At 50.0% G+C, this 15,310-nt stretch overlaps 1 protein-coding gene across 1 annotated transcript; it reads left to right on the plus strand.

Moving 5' to 3' along the window:
• The first annotated feature begins 9,001 nt into the window (after window positions 1-9,001).
• Window positions 9,002-11,119, plus strand: Ddit4 (DNA damage inducible transcript 4). The gene is made up of 3 exons (XM_005070849.4): window positions 9,002-9,151; window positions 9,276-9,525; window positions 9,791-11,119. The coding sequence occupies exons 2-3, from the start codon at window positions 9,336-9,338 to the stop codon at window positions 10,282-10,284; spliced, it is 684 nt and encodes a 227-aa protein (XP_005070906.1). The 5' UTR covers window positions 9,002-9,151; window positions 9,276-9,335; the 3' UTR covers window positions 10,285-11,119.
• The last annotated feature ends 4,191 nt before the right edge of the window (window positions 11,120-15,310 follow it).

Below are 15,310 nucleotides of genomic sequence, written 5' to 3' on the forward strand. Positions count from 1 at the left end.
AGTAGCTCAGGCATCACTGCAAACTTTTGTTGGGAAGTTGTGTGTGTGTGTGTGAATTTGCTAAGCAATGTCTATAAGTTTTTTTGTTTCTCTGCGATTTTTTTTTTTTTTTTTTACTTTTTTTGAGACAGGGTCTGCAGTAGCTCAGGCTAGCGCTGTCTAGAATAATCTTAAAATTCCTCTCTCTTCTGACAGTTGCTGAAATGATAGATGGGCATGTGCCACCTCGCCTGGTTTATGCAATGTTGAGTCTTGAACCCAGGGCTTCCTACATGCTGGGCGTGCACTCTCCTAAGTGAGCTACAGCCCCAGTTCTGAGATTGCTTTTTAAATCAAAATTCAACTGTGGTTCCTGGGGGATCTGTGTCGAGGTCTGTCCCTTTGTGGTTCATGGATAGGGCAACTAGAGCTGGGAAGACCACCCATAGCATATCTAGGGGCACATCAGAGCCTGGGGTGGGATGGAGGTGGAGGTGGGTCCCAAAGGGGTGATGCAGTGGCAGAATCACTATCACTTCTGGAACTAAAGGGGTTAGCCTGCCTTTCTCACCATTTTAGTCAGAACAACAGGACCCTGCTGAATTCTGAAGAAGGAAAGACCTGACCAGAGAGCACAAAGGCCGAGCCCAGAGGTGTGTTGTGCTCACTCCAGCTGTTCTGTCTCCCAGTGAGGCCCCCCCCCCAGTCTTTTCATATTTGGGGCCCAGCATCCAGGACTTGTCTAGCATCAAGGTTCCAATGCGATGATTGTGCGACCTTAGACAAGTCACTCCACCTAGCTGAAATCCTATTACTGTAAAGTAACAATGAGAAACCAAACTCTGCTTACATATGATATACGTGTGTGTGTGTGTGTGTGTGTGTGTGTGTGTGTGTGTGTGTGTGTGTGGTCAACCTCTAGAGTCATTCCTCAGAATCTGTTCACCTTGTCTTTCTGGGAAGAGGTGTCCTGCTAAACTGGAGCTTGCCTATTAGTCTAGACAGGCTGGTCAGAGCCCTAGGGGCTCTGCTTCTACCTCCCCAGGGCTGGGATGACAAGCTCATGCCACTGTGCCTGGCTTTTTATGTAGGTCTGGGGGGTGAATACAGGTTGTCCTGCTTGTGGGCCAAGAACTCTCTTGACCAAGCCATCTCTCCAGCCACATACTAATTATTTTAATTACAGATATATAAACACCATCATTGGCTGCTAAAGCCATTAGAGATGAAGACAGACTTCTGAGCTGAGCCTGGTGGCACACTTGGGATCAGAGGCAGGAGGATTATCTAGACTTTGAGTCCAGCCTGCTCTATGTAGCAAACTCCAGACTAGCTAAGCATCTAATAATAGCAAGATCTGTCTCAAAAATCAAAACTTTAAAAAAGGGGGTGCTGGAGAGATGGATCTGCAGTTAGGAGCTCTGGCTCTTCTTCTGGGGTCTTGAGTTCAGGTCCTGGAATCCACGAGGGGCCCCGCTCACATTTTGGGGATCCAACAATGTTGCTGGCTACCAGACTTCTCAGGTCTTTTTGCTCACATGTATGCAGATACACATAACACACATGATTTTTTGTCCTTTCCTTTTTTTTTTAAACAGGTTTTCTCTGTGTAGGTCCAGCCATCGTGAAACTCTCTCTGTAGACCAGGCTGGCCTGGAACCCAGAGATTTGCCTGACTCTGTCTCCAGAATGTTGTGATTAAAGACTGTGCCATCACTGCCCAGCAACACAAATGATTTTTAAAATAAATAAACTTAATCTTTTTAAAAAGAAAAGGGGGAAAATGAGCTTGCTTCACTGTCCGGGCTGCCAATGTGGTCCCATCTCTGATGACTGGTTTTCCATTCACCTTCTCCAGTGTGAGGAATAAAGCCACCCTGTCCCTGCTCCCCACTTTGGGTTCAAGGCCAGCATGAACTACATGAGAAAAAAAAAAAAAAAGAAGCAAACACAGGCTAGTGAGATAGCTTAGCAGGTAAAGGTGCCTTCCACCAAGCCTGCTGACCTGAGTTTGATTCTACAGGCCCACCTGATGGAAAGAAAGAACCAACTCCAGAAAGCTGTCCATTGATCTCTACATACTTACACATACACACACACACACACACACACACACACACGCGCGCGCGCGCGCGCGAGATTTAAGCAGAGCTTAAATAATGTAGTCAGTAAAGTTTATTACTTATATTAACATAGATCAACTGTATAACAGAACACAATGTTGTACCACTTATAACAAAGTCATATTATGCTTCTTGGGATCTGTGCCAGGGGTATACCCAGAACAACTCCTTAGCAGTCAAACAGCCTTGAAATCAGGGTAGTTGCACTCCTGTTCCATTACTCCACAGACCCTCCACTGCAGGAAATGGGAGAGCTATTTAGCTCCTCTTTAGGGACTAACTAGGGAAGGGACTGCCTAGCCCTCCCCAACTCTATAATTTTCTTTCTGTCTTCATCTGTCCATGTTCAGACCCAGGATGGCAGAGGGGTCCTACAAAGCTGGCAGAAAGTTGGATAATGAGAGCCATTGGGATGGGTGGGTGAAGGAGAACAGAGACGCTGTCCTGAGTTCCAAGCTAGCTGGGGCCCTAAGGTGATTCCTCCTCTCCAGCCCGGGAGGAAGTGAGAAGATGGGCGTGCTGCACCAAGGCTCACAGGTTGTCTGAGTCTTTGCTGCTGGTGGAGTAAATAGCCTGGCAGAATCCTGAACCTACCCTCCCAGCCCTCAAGATCTCTCTGGCCCTCAATAGGGGCAGTTTATCAAGCCAGCCCTTTGTGGGGGTTCCCATCGCTTCTGCCCTGTCCCCAGAGGAAATGACATCTTGTGAAACTCAGGACCCTAGCAGAATTGGCCATCTGTGAGCTCACTGTTGTCACATGTAGGCCTTGTCTTTGCAGCTGTATGCCCTCACCCACCCCTGGCACAACACCCTCCCCCCACAGAGAGGCTTAGATTAGCTGAGAAGCCAGCCTAGCCTCCATCCCAGGCCCTCCCAGTCCCTCTCCCCCAGAGGTCAGCAGATCTGGAGAGATGAGCACAAAATTGCCGGGAGTCGCTTGTACAAAAGGACCCCAACTGAACCACCCCTCTAAACAGAGTTTGGAGAGAGGAGCACCTATATGTCATAACCCCCCCCCATCCCTTTTGTTGTCATTTTTGTGTGTGATGCCGGGATTGAGCCCAGAACTTTGTGCATGCTAAGCACATGCTGTATTTCTGAGCTACACCCCCCCAGCCCCTAATGCCAATATTTAATCAGATTCAAAAGCCCCTTGGGAATGGAAGGGTAATGGGCTCTCTGGGCCTGGGGTGTAGAAGGGCACTGTGCCTTTTCCTAGGGGTGTCCTTTCTAGATAAGATTTTAAAAGCTGCTTTCAAAAGCTCCACTATGTTGTATTGTCAGTATTTCCATTTCAAAAAGCAGCTTCATTTGCAAAAAGCCTCCCACTGGGTTTTTAACACTCCCTTAGAACAATCAAAATCCTGCTTGAAGTCTTGTGTTTGTGAGCTGTCAACAGCTTTTCACAACCCTCCAGTGGACCAGGTGCATCTACAGTCTTGCTATTCTGACCAAGCTGTTTGTTGTTGTTTTAAGTAAACGAGCCAGAGAAGTCTTTGGGAACACATTTGCAGGCTTATTGTCTCCGCCTCCTGTTACCACCCCACCCTCTCCCTTTAGCCACCTCCATTTAGTGTATCCCCGAAGTTTCCAGAGGGTTGAGGACGCCACTACCAGCACAGGAGTAGAAACAAGCCAGCTGGTCTTCAGGGATTTTCATCTCGAATTCTGGGGTTCCCAGACTCACGCCCCCACCCCAAGATCTGGTTTAACTTCCCAAACCCGACTGGGGCGACTTGCCAGACTGAGGCCCTGGGAACCGGTGCTCAGGACCGGCACCGCCTCAAGAGGGAGGGGCAGGTGGCCAGGAGTTAGTGCTCATGGCCTTTAAATTGCAGGCTCTGGTGGGTCCCACGGGAACAGAGCACAACCGAGGGTGAGGCGTCTATTCTACATAGTGACAGCTCTGGCCGCAGAGACTGGGGTGTGGGGCCTGATTGCAACTCCAGACTTCCCCCGAGATGTGACACTAACCCACTCCCAACTGGAAGTTAGCCACCAGGGCCACATTGCACACTGTGCATATGAGAATTGTCTTCTGGAGCAGGACTCCTTAATGACACGTGCAAAGGATGGGAATAACATTTCTATAGCCGAACAATGAGGCCCCTCTCTTGCCCTTCACCTGACAGAGATCATAAGCTTCGAAGGTGATGGACTGGTACCTGTCTCCTTTGGAGCCATAGAGACGTTTGGAAGCAAGTAGAGGAGGTAGTTGTACAACATTTTGAATGTACTATTTGTTCACCTTGAAACGATCGATTTTAGATAACACTCACCTGATTTGTAAAAATGCTTTTTTTTTTTTTTGGAGGTGTATGTTAGTGGTAAGAGAGCCTGTCTAGCATATGTGAGATCCGTGAGATCCATTCCCAGCTCCAACATAAAGAGACAAAATACTGTCGAGCATGTTGAGGTGCTTAAAGGGAAAACGCTGCTTTTCCAGAGTCCCTAGATCAGCTCTCCGCGTTCGGGTGATTGGCTGCCTGTTGCCTAGGGATGCTGCTCCAGCTGGAAGAACAGGGCCGTCCTTGAGTGGTGCTCCCATCCCCCACCCGAGGAAGGGGCATAATCTGCTTTGTGCCCAGTTTGAGTTGCAAAGGGGCTGGAAAGGTAGCCTGAAAGTCCTCTGAAGAGCCCCTCTGCACTCCCAGCCTGCTCCTGGGATTCCAGTTATACACGGGTGTAATTCTGGGAACGACATCTTTTTGTTTCGTCTAGTGGTCCTCGGATCCATCCGAACATTCATAAGGCAGGGGACCTTCCTGGGACTCTTCTGTGGGCCTAGGGAAGAACACGGTCCTCGAGCTTTAGGTGGGAAACTGAAAGGGAGGAGAAGCCTAAGGGTTGGGCTGGGGGTACAGGGAAGCATGCCCAGGCAAGCCCATCTCTCCTCAGCCAGGGCAGGGGGTGGGGTGGTGAATGCTAAATAGAAAGCTATGCCCTCTGATGGGTCATGATTCAGAATCTAGCAGATGGGGGGAGAGGTCACCCCAGTTCCCAGAACCACCCCAGTATAGGTTCAGATGTTCTCTTAGGTAGCGATGGGTCTTGTTCCCTGTCATATCAAGTAGGTGTCCACTCCAGGCCTCTGTCAGGCCTCCTTGTAGGGGAGTCTGTTTATCTGTTCTTTCCTAGTTTGAAAAACGTCACCAGGTTCCTAGTCCTTTTTCATCACTTTGTGAAAAGTGAGACTTATGACTGGTATTATGGTTCAATGCAAGAACACTTGCCCAACATGTGTGAATCCCTGGGTTCCACCCTGCTGTAAAACAAAAACCAAATACTGAACAATGCCCCCCCCAAAAAAAACAAAACCAAGGATGGATTTCTTAGGGCTGTTGAGATGGCTCAGTGAGCAAAAATGCTTGCTGCCAAACCAGAGAACTGGAGTTCAGTCTCTGGAACACACAGTGTAGGAAGAAGAGAACTGATTCCCACAGGTTGTACTCTGACCTCCACACACAGGCCTTGTCACACCACACACACTCACACACACACACACACACACATACACACACACACACACACACACACACACACGGTGAGTAAATACATGTAAAAAGACATGTACTTAGCCGGGCGTTGGTGGCGCACGCCTTTAATCGCAGCACTTGGGAGGCAGAGGCAGGCGGATCTCTGTGAGTTCGAGGCCAGCCTGGTCTACAAGAGCTAGTTCCAGGACAGCCTCCAAAGCCACAGAGAAACCCTGTCTCGAAAAACAAAAAAAAAAAAACATGTACTTTTGGAAAAAAATGAAAATGTACTTTTATCATTTTAAAATATGTGTATAAATGATCAGATTTCCCTGGCTCTGGAGTTAAGGGTATTTGTGAGCTACCCAACATGGGTGGTGCATGAGTTTAATCCTAGACATAGACAGGCCAGATCTCTGTGAGTTCAAGGCCAGCCTGGCCTATAGTGCTAGAGCTAGTTGCAGGGCAGCTTGGGCTACACAAAGGACAAGGTCTTGAATTCACTGTGTAGCCCAGTATGAACTTGAACTTCTTTTTTTTTTTTTTTTTTTTTTTTTTTGTTGTTGTTTTACGAGACAGGGTTTCTCTGTATTGTTTTGGAGGCTGTTGGTCCAGCCTGGCCTCAAACTCACAGAAATCTGCCTGCCTCTGCCTCCGGAGTGCTGGGATTAAAGGCGTGCGCCACCACTGCCCCGCTGAACTTGAACTTCTGATCTTCCTGCTTCCACATCCCAGGTGTGCCACGCACCTGATTTGTGTGGTATGGAACCCGGGTTTCATGTGTGTTGGGCTGCCACTCTACACTGTCGACCAATATCCCAGCCCCTGGATAGAGTTCTTTTTTGGGAGCGGAAAATAACAACATAAAACCAACAAGGTTATCCAGTGCTTATGAACACAGCCCTTTCCCATTTGAAGGAAGCAGTTTTATTAACAGAAAGACTCACTGATTGAGGCTGGGGGTGTGGTTTATTTACAGTGCTTGCCTACTATACACAAACCCCTGGATTCGGTCTGATTCCCAGTATAGCACAAACCAAACTTCACGATGCATGCCGGTAATCCCAACTTGGGGAAATTCAAGAGGTCATATCAAGTTCTAGGCCAGCCTTGGATACATGAGACCCTGCTTCAAAATGTAGAGAGACACCAAATTGACAAAAAACAAAACAAAACAAAAGTGCTTACATAGCCCATGATGGTGTCTTTTGGCTGAGTGAGTGAATTCTAGTAAACCTCTTTCCAAACTGGTGAGATATCCTTTTGTTTATTAATATTCACTTCAAAGAAAAACTATTTGGGGGGGGTAATATGTCTTATTTTTCTGAAGTACTTTTTTCTTTTTCTATCAAAAACTGTAAGAGAAGAGAAGAGGAGGAGAGGGGAGAGGGAGGCTGCAGATGTGGCCTAGTGGCAGAGCTGTGTCCAGCATATCTGTAGCAAGCACTGGGTTCATCCCCAGCGTGGAAAAAAAGAGTAGTTTAAAAAACAAACCATCTATCTGCGATGGGCTCAGCCTAGGAAGAGGAATGGGTGCCCTGCTGATCAATTGATTTATTTCTCCTTTCTCCCTAGCAGCGGGAAGATTCCCTCACACAGGCCCCCAGCTCCGTGAAAGACATTACAAGATGATGTCACCTTCTCCTGCAGAAGCATTTCATCTCCCCACCCCATCGGATGTCTCCTAGCAAGTGGCAGATCTAAATGTCAGGAAAGAAAGCTAGCGATCAGGCCTGGGAGCCCCAGAGGCAAACACAGTCCTTAACACAGTCCTTAACTCTGCAGCTGTCTTTAACTGTATTTGTGTGTGTGTGTGTGTGTGTGTGTGTGTGTGTGTGTGTGTGTGTTGTCCATAAATGTGTTCTAAGAAGGGGTTCTCCCACCTGTAAAATGATTCTGGTCCCTGTGCAGTTATAAGACCTGGCTGGCTGTTCTAAAAGTCAGGCTTTTAATTTTTAAAATACCGGTGTTAGGATGAGCTATGCTAAATAGTTCATGCCTTTAATTCCAGCACTTGGGAGGCAAAGGTAGACGAATCTCTGTGAGTTCAAGGCCAACCTGGTCAATATAGTCAAGTTCCAGGTTGGTCAACCGGTGAGACTCTGTCAAAAAAATAAAATTGGGGAGAGGGAGGTGGGGCTGGTTAGGACAGTGGCCTGACTTCCCTGGCAAGTGTCATGTGTCACATGCAAACCTGCCTTGTAGCAATTCGATACTGGCCTGTCTGATCTGGTTTGGTTCCTGCCCGCCGGGCCTGAGTGTCTGATGTAAGTTTGGTTTTTCTTCCATCAGGGTCCTGGTGTCCTACACTGATAAAGGTAAAAAAAAAAAAAAAAAAAAAAAAAAAAAGTCTAGTCCCTCTGAAATCTCCTCCCACCCTAAGCAATCACTATTAGCCCTCCAGCATCGCTGCCAGGCCAGATTTCCTGTTGCCTCGCCTGAATGATGAAACCCCTGATGGCTATTGCACTCGGGCTTTTCCAAAGATCTCGGTCCTGGGTTCCATTGAACTGAGTCCTTTTTTTAACACAAAGCCTAAGAGGGATTCTAGGACCCGGCGGACGCCAGGGGCTCTGCCGCAGCGGGCTGGAGAGGCACTGGTCCCGCAGTGTTCTGTCCCTAAGTCCTGCGGGTGGGTCATTGTGTCAGTTTGACGTGAGTCCTTGTTCCCCCGGCCGAGGATCAGGCGCTGTGAATCCCAGTCCGTGAACTCTAACCCCTACCCAACCCCCCTGCTTGGGGACAACCTCGCACAGGAGAGATTTATTTGATGCCCTCATGAACCCATCCCCCGGAGCTGCAGAGTAACAGGAAGACTGATGGGGTGCGTGGGGGCCGCCAGACCCCGAGTTGCCTTTGGACCTATTACCAAATGTGCATCGCGTGTCGCCAGCAGAGACAGCGCGGTATTGATGCTCGCGGAACAGCGGGGTAACGTCTGCCGCCCCACCGCGGTCCCACGGGGATCCACTTGTGTGCCCGGCACTGCCCTTGGCCCTTGGCCTCCCAGACACTGGGGGTACCTGCCTCCCCTGTTCATCGCCGCCCCAGGTCCCCTAACTCTTCGTCCCAGTGCAGCCACGGGCTGTCCCCTCCCCCAGCAACGCGACCCTATAATAAACAAGTCTTTCCTTGATCCTCCCCTGCCGCGAGCGCCCTCAGGGACCTTGGCAGCTGCTGAAAACCGCCTCCATTCCCTTCCAGAAAGGGGGTGTGGCCGCGGCTAAGTTGGGGGGGTTCGGCCGGGAGCGTTCTGGGGCTCCGTGGGGGCGGGGCCAGGCCGCTGTCACCAGGCAGGAGAGAACGTTGCGAACGTGCTCCCGGAGCCCATTGGCTGTGGTGGGCCACACTCCCGGGTCTCGATTGGGCTGCGGCTTGAAGGAGGCGTGGCCTCACCGCGAGAGCCCTTATAGGCTGCTGCGCGCTGGTGCTAGGGATCGCAGCGGGCAGGGGGAGGTGCGAGAAGGTTCGGAGGCACAGGCCCGGGCAGTGATCGGCGGGTTGGCACCAGTTCGCTCAGCCTTCGAGAGACAGGGCGCGCTTGTCCGCAGTCCTCACTGACCGCGCTAGCTGGTGAGTGTCCCTCCCGGGTGTGCGTATGTCGTCGCGGGGCGACCTCGGCTGTTGGGGCCCCAGCGCCCTCTGTCCTGTGCAACGCCAACACTGACACGGGATCCTTGTCCCTCTTCTCTTTCAGCGTCTTCTGCGTTTCCTCACCCGAACCTCAGCAACCAGCGTCCTGGCGTCTGACCTCGCCATGCCTAGCCTTTGGGATCGTTTCTCGTCCTCTTCTTCGTCCTCGTCCGGAACTCCAGCCGCTGATCGGCCGCCGCGCTCCGCCTGGGGGTCTGCGGCCCGAGAAGAGGGCCTTGACCGCTGCGCGAGCCTGGAGAGCTCGGACTGTGAGTCCCTGGACAGCAGCAATAGTGGTTTCGGACCGGAGGAAGGTGAGCAGTGAGCGGGTGCCGTCCACGACTCCAGGGGCCCGGGAGGTGGGGACAAACCGAACTGTACCAGATCAAAGACACCTTGGCTTCCCATCCCAGCACGAGAACCAGATTATTCCGAGGTTAGAAGGCACGAGTGTAGGGCAGAGAAACTGAGGCACGGAATGGGAAGGAACGCTGTTTTCTTAGCACAACTGCACCTTCCCCACCGGTACAGCTCCTGTGGAAGCCGCTCTAATACCGTTCCTTGCGTTCTCTCTTCCAGACTCCTCATACCTGGATGGGGTGTCCCTGCCCGACTTTGAGCTTCTCAGCGACCCCGAGGATGAGCATCTGTGTGCCAACCTGATGCAGCTGCTGCAGGAGAGCCTGTCCCAGGCGCGACTGGGCTCGCGGCGCCCCGCGCGCCTGCTGATGCCTAGCCAGCTGGTGAGCCAGGTGGGCAAGGAACTCCTGCGCCTGGCTTACAGCGAGCCGTGCGGCCTGCGGGGGGCACTGCTGGACGTGTGTGTGGAGCAAGGCAAGAGCTGCCACAGCGTGGCTCAGCTGGCCCTCGACCCCAGCCTAGTGCCCACCTTTCAGCTGACCCTGGTGCTGCGCCTGGACTCTCGCCTCTGGCCCAAGATCCAGGGGCTGTTGAGTTCGGCCAACTCTTCCTTGGTGCCTGGCTACAGCCAGTCCCTGACGCTGAGCACCGGCTTCAGAGTCATCAAGAAGAAACTCTACAGCTCCGAACAGCTGCTCATCGAAGAGTGTTGAACTTCGTCCCGGGGGGCTCGCGCTGCCCCCAGAGTCGAGACAGGAAAGTTTTGTGGTGGAGACCAGCAGGCAAGGACTGCCGGACTGATGCCTGCGTGAGAAAGCTGACAATAGCCACCGGAGAGGCGCAGGGCCAAGTGGGAGGAGGAAGTGTCAAGGAAGGTGTCGCTAGGTTATGTGCAGGTGGCTCCCTGTTGGGGCACATGCCCTTAGTACTGTAGCATGAAACAAAGGCTTAGGGGCCACACAGGCTTCTGGCTGGATGTGTATGTAGCATGTACCTTTTGTATTATTATTGTTATTGTTACTGACAGTTACAACCAACAGTAGTGTAACAGAGCCAAAAGGGCAGCTGGTCTGCGCTGGCCTCTGCCAGGGGTGTGTGCCGAGGGAGGGGGCGGTCTTGGAGATAGCTCGTGGATCTCATGGTCTGAAAGGACCGAGCGTGTTTGTCGTTTGTTTCGTATCTTTTGTTTTCCGGGGGATGGGAGCTTCACTACTGACCTGTTCCAGGCAGCTATCTTACAGCCGCATGAATGTAAGAGTAGGACGGGGTGGGTGTTAGGATCATTTGGGATCTTTGACACTTGAAAAAAGCAACACCTGGGAGCTTTGTCCAGCCCATCCCCTGCCATGGACTGGAGGATTGAACTGTGAGGGGATGGGGCTGAGGGGGTTGGGGGGCTGGAACCCCGCCCCCAGAGGAGTGCCACCTGGGTCTTCCATCTAGAACTGTTTACATGAAGATACTCACGGTTCATGAATACACTTGATGTTCAAGTATTAAGACCTATGCAATATTTTTACTTTTCTAATAAACATGTTTGTTAAAACACTTGAGTCTCTTCAGTACCAAGAATTAAAAAGGACAGGGTAGGTAGTGCTGGTGAAAACAAGTTTCATAAGATTCTAGGGGTCACTTGTGTGTTCCCTGACCCCTTCCTGGACTACCCGCCGGTAGCAGGTATGTGGACTATGCCGTCAGGGCCAAGAACCCAGGCTCCCTCAGCTCTGCTTACTGGAGTTGCTAGGTGAACGTGCTGGAAAGCACCCGAAAGTGAGGGATGAGTCAGACCTCCCTGGAAGGCAGGTCTCCATAAGGAGGGTTACCTGGTTCTCCAGAAGAGAAGGCCAGGTCACAGTCCCTGAGCCTAAGGCCCTTAAAGGAAAGTCTGGGTTGATCTGGTGCACTGTCAGGAGCATGACTACCTCTGGGTATAAAGAGGTTTGAGAAGTTTGGAAAGGTCAATTGAGCACAAAACTTTGCCTAAATAGAGAACCTAAGCTCAGGAGATGTGGCAGGAGCAGAATCTCCAACACAGACAATGGCAGAGGTATGACCAAGGTGACCCCTGACTTTCTCACCAGAGAAGAAGCCCAGTCAGACAATGGGCTGGATTTGAGTTCCTTATCAGAAATGTTGGAGTTGTTCCAAGGAGGCCAAGGCCTTTCTCACTTCTCCCTGACTCCAGGGTCCACCCACACCAACTGGCTTTTGGAGAGTTATTGCTTTCTTTGTTCCTCTTCCTGGTCACAGACAGGCTTTGTGGGCCCAGGACTGGAAAGTGGTTCTTTACTTCATCCTTTTGTGGGGCTTAGTTAAAACAGATGCCTCAGGCTGACCGTAGAACTCAGTGTGGAGTGCTTGACCAGCATGTAAAAGGCCCTAGATTTGATCTATACCTCTCCCACAAACCACAAAGGAAAACCAGATCCTTCTGCTCACTGAGTTGAAGGAACAGACCAAAAATAAGTGTTTTCCTCAGGGATTCCATCCAAGGCCTGACCTTTGGGGTAGCCAAGGGGACCCATATCTCTTTCATAGAACCTGTAGGGCTTATTCCCCCAAAGGAATGAACCTGGGTTAGAAGTTAGTTGTGGCAGTCAGTGTACACCTGGAATCCCCACTTGGGAGACAAAGGCAGGAGGATTGCCATGAATTCAAAGCCGCTCTGATCTACACAGTGAGTTTGAGGTATGCCTGGGCTACATAGTGAGTTGTGGACTTGCCTGGGCAAGACCTTACACATAGAAAATGACCATCTCTTTTGACAAAGGCTGACCCATGCTCACCTTGAGAGTACAGCCCAGGACTCCCTCTTAACTGACAGGCACTCAAGAAACTGAGACTGCCATTGCTTGCACTTCTGTATTCCTGGTCCCTAAGCAGGAGCAAGGAAAAACATAGTCAGCCCCTCCCCTGCCTTGGTATCTCCAGGCCTGACTGGGATGGTTCAGCAGCCCTTCCTTTCTGAAGCTGGTAAAATGGAGGAAGGACTGGTTCCTGAGAACCAGTATGACCAAGATGCCTTCTTCTAAAACCCAGCTTATCCCCAGGCTCTGATCTCTGTAGTGGCCTCTGCCAGGGTTGTGGTCCCTCTGCCTTTCCTTTAAAACCCAGAGAAAAGTACAGTCCCTCAAGGCACTCCTCCGCCTCCCCCACCCCCATCTTTTACAATGACCGTGTTGAAATCTTGGCAGTCCTAGATGTCATTGTATCTGCTGTGTCCCTCCAGGCCTGTGGGGTGCTCCTGGGTCCCTCCTGTGTATAGTGTCAGAGTCTTCAGTTACCCACTCTCCCTGGGGCCTCCCAGCTTCAGCCTTGTGAGAAGAAAGAGGAGAAACACAGGTTGTCGGTATGCCTACTACCTAGCTTAGGGAAATATTATAGAATCTTTTGTGCTGGGACTTGCACCCAGGGCCTTACACATGCTAGACAATTGCTCTACTGGCTAAGCTTGATTCCAGCCCTTAAAGACTTGAGGTCTTGGAGGAGGTCTTGCCCTTTGTGGCTAGGGCCACATGATTTAGAATTGATGAGATCTGGGCCCAGACCCTGACTCAGACATTTTGTAGCAGATAAACTAGAACAAGTCACTTGATCTTTGCGATCTGTAAAGAGGTGATACTATTGGGAAATGACTCTAAAGAGGATGTCCACCACAGAAAAGCCAGTTGTGGGTCTGAGCAGTACAGGGGCTGGCTGTAGAACAAGTGTGCTTTCACAAGGATCCTGGCTCTCTTCTCTGCTCTTGCTTTCCTTCAACATCTTTACAGATGTCAATGTTTTTAAAGCAGACTTAAAAAAATACTGTATTTGCAAAGGCGTTGGTGGCGCACGCCTTTAATCCCAGCACTCGGGAGGCAGAGGCAGGTGGATCTCTGTGAGTTCGAGGCCAGCCTGGTCTACAGAGCGAGTGCCAGGACAGCCTCCAAAACTACACAGAGAAACCCTGTCTCGAAAAACCAAAAAAAAAAAAAATACTGTATTTGAAGCTGGGTGATGATGGCGCATGCCTTTAGTTTTAGCACTCGGGAGGCAGAGGCAGGCAGATCTCTGAGTTTGAGGTCAGTCTGGTCTACAGAGTGATTTCCAGGATAGCCAGAGCTACACAGAGAAACCCTGTCTTGAAAAACTAAAAATATAATAATAATAATAATGATAATGGTATAGTAATAATGTGTTGACTTTTGTGATCTTTTGGTGTTGGAGTCTTATTTACTTGCTTATTGCTGTGATAAGACACCATGGCCAAGGCAAGTTAGAAAACATTTAATTTGAGACTCACAGTTGCAGAGCTTTAGTCCATGACCATCATGGTGGGGAACATGGCGGCAGGCAGACAGGCATGGCGTTGAAGCAGTAACTGGGTGTTTACATCCTGAGACACAGCAAAGGGCAGAAAGAGAGAGAGCTACCTCTCCTTTCATTTTAGCTTGAGGTTCAGAAGAGAATATTGAGAGGTCCAAAGTGGCTCAAGGAGCATGTATTTAGAGGTTTTTCATAGGAAAAGTGGTCTCTGACCTCCTAAGCCTTCCATGTGCCCCACGGTCTCCAGGCTTTCCAGTTCAGGTGATCTTAGATAAGCTGCATCTGGTCTTTGCCATCAGAGGTGGCCTGTACTGCTGGAGAGTCCAGGGAACGGTCAAGATAACACTGGCATAGACTAAGAATCGGACAATAGTTCATTAGAGGACATGGTCATAATCCTCAAATGAGGACCTTTTATGAAGGAGTCACAGATTAAACAGCAGGACACCAGACAGACATTCTACACTGGGGACCAGACGAGGAGTCTCCAACTCCATGTTAATCAGGGCAGCTTATGAAGACATCTGGGGCAGTCTGTGGCCACATGATAGTGGCCATGAAGATGGAAGCTGCTGGAATGTGCTCCATTACAGCTCAGTTATTCAACCTATGGATAACCGAATGGATCTGTGGGGAGCTTCATGAGAAAGACAGAGGGAGTAGGAACCTTTAAAAGCTGCTACCCCAGACTTCATCCCTGCTCCCCATCCCATCCCCTTCGCACACATAGTTACAAGCAAAATGATAAGACACAAGAAGACAAAATGGTACACACTGAACTCTCTCTATGCCTAAATGCCTAAGGAAAAAAAAAACACTACGAAAGTGTAGCGTGTTGAAAAGTATGTAAACCAGGGCTGGAGAGAAGGCTTAGAAGTTAGTAATATGTACAGCTTTGGATGGGGGCCCAAGTTCAGTTCCCAGCGTCCACATAGGACAGCTCATAACTGTAACTCATAGCTCATGACTATATAGGGCAGCTATAACCCCAGCTACAGGGTGATCCCGAGTCTTCCACTCCCTCAAGCGCCCACACTTATGCGCATGTCCACACCGAGACACACACATACAATTTAAAAAATAATAAAGGGAAACCTTTTAAGTATATAAACTTAATCCCAGCACTCAGGACAAACAGGTAGAATCAGGAGTTCAAGGAAGCCATCCTGAGCTGCAAAGCCTAAGACACCTGAGATCTTGTCTAAAACAAAAGAAACAACAACAAACAAACAAACAAAAAAACCTCAGCAAGGCCTCCTGGCACCTGCCTACAATCCTATCACTTGGGAGGGAGGTCAGGACAGGAAGATTAGGGGTTTCAAGACCACCCTAGACTATAGAGAGAGCACCAGGTCAGGACTATGCAGTGAGATTCTGTTTTTCAAAACTTTTTTTTTTTTTTTTTTTTTTTGGTTTTTCGAGACAGGGTTTCTC

This window comes from Mesocricetus auratus, unplaced genomic scaffold (genome assembly GCF_017639785.1).
Source record: "Mesocricetus auratus isolate SY011 unplaced genomic scaffold, BCM_Maur_2.0 Super-Scaffold_100027, whole genome shotgun sequence".
NCBI classification, from domain to species: domain Eukaryota; kingdom Metazoa; phylum Chordata; class Mammalia; order Rodentia; family Cricetidae; genus Mesocricetus; species Mesocricetus auratus.

Excerpts from the sequence above, each read along its gene's own strand:
- Ddit4 (XM_005070849.4), top strand. The coding sequence starts at position 9,336 with ATGCCTAGCCTTTGGGATCGTTTCTCGTCCTCTTCTTCGTCCTCGTCC. Across the intron at positions 9,526-9,790 it reads TGGTTTCGGACCGGAGGAAG|ACTCCTCATACCTGGATGGG; the intron begins GTGAGCAGTGAG and ends TCTCTCTTCCAG.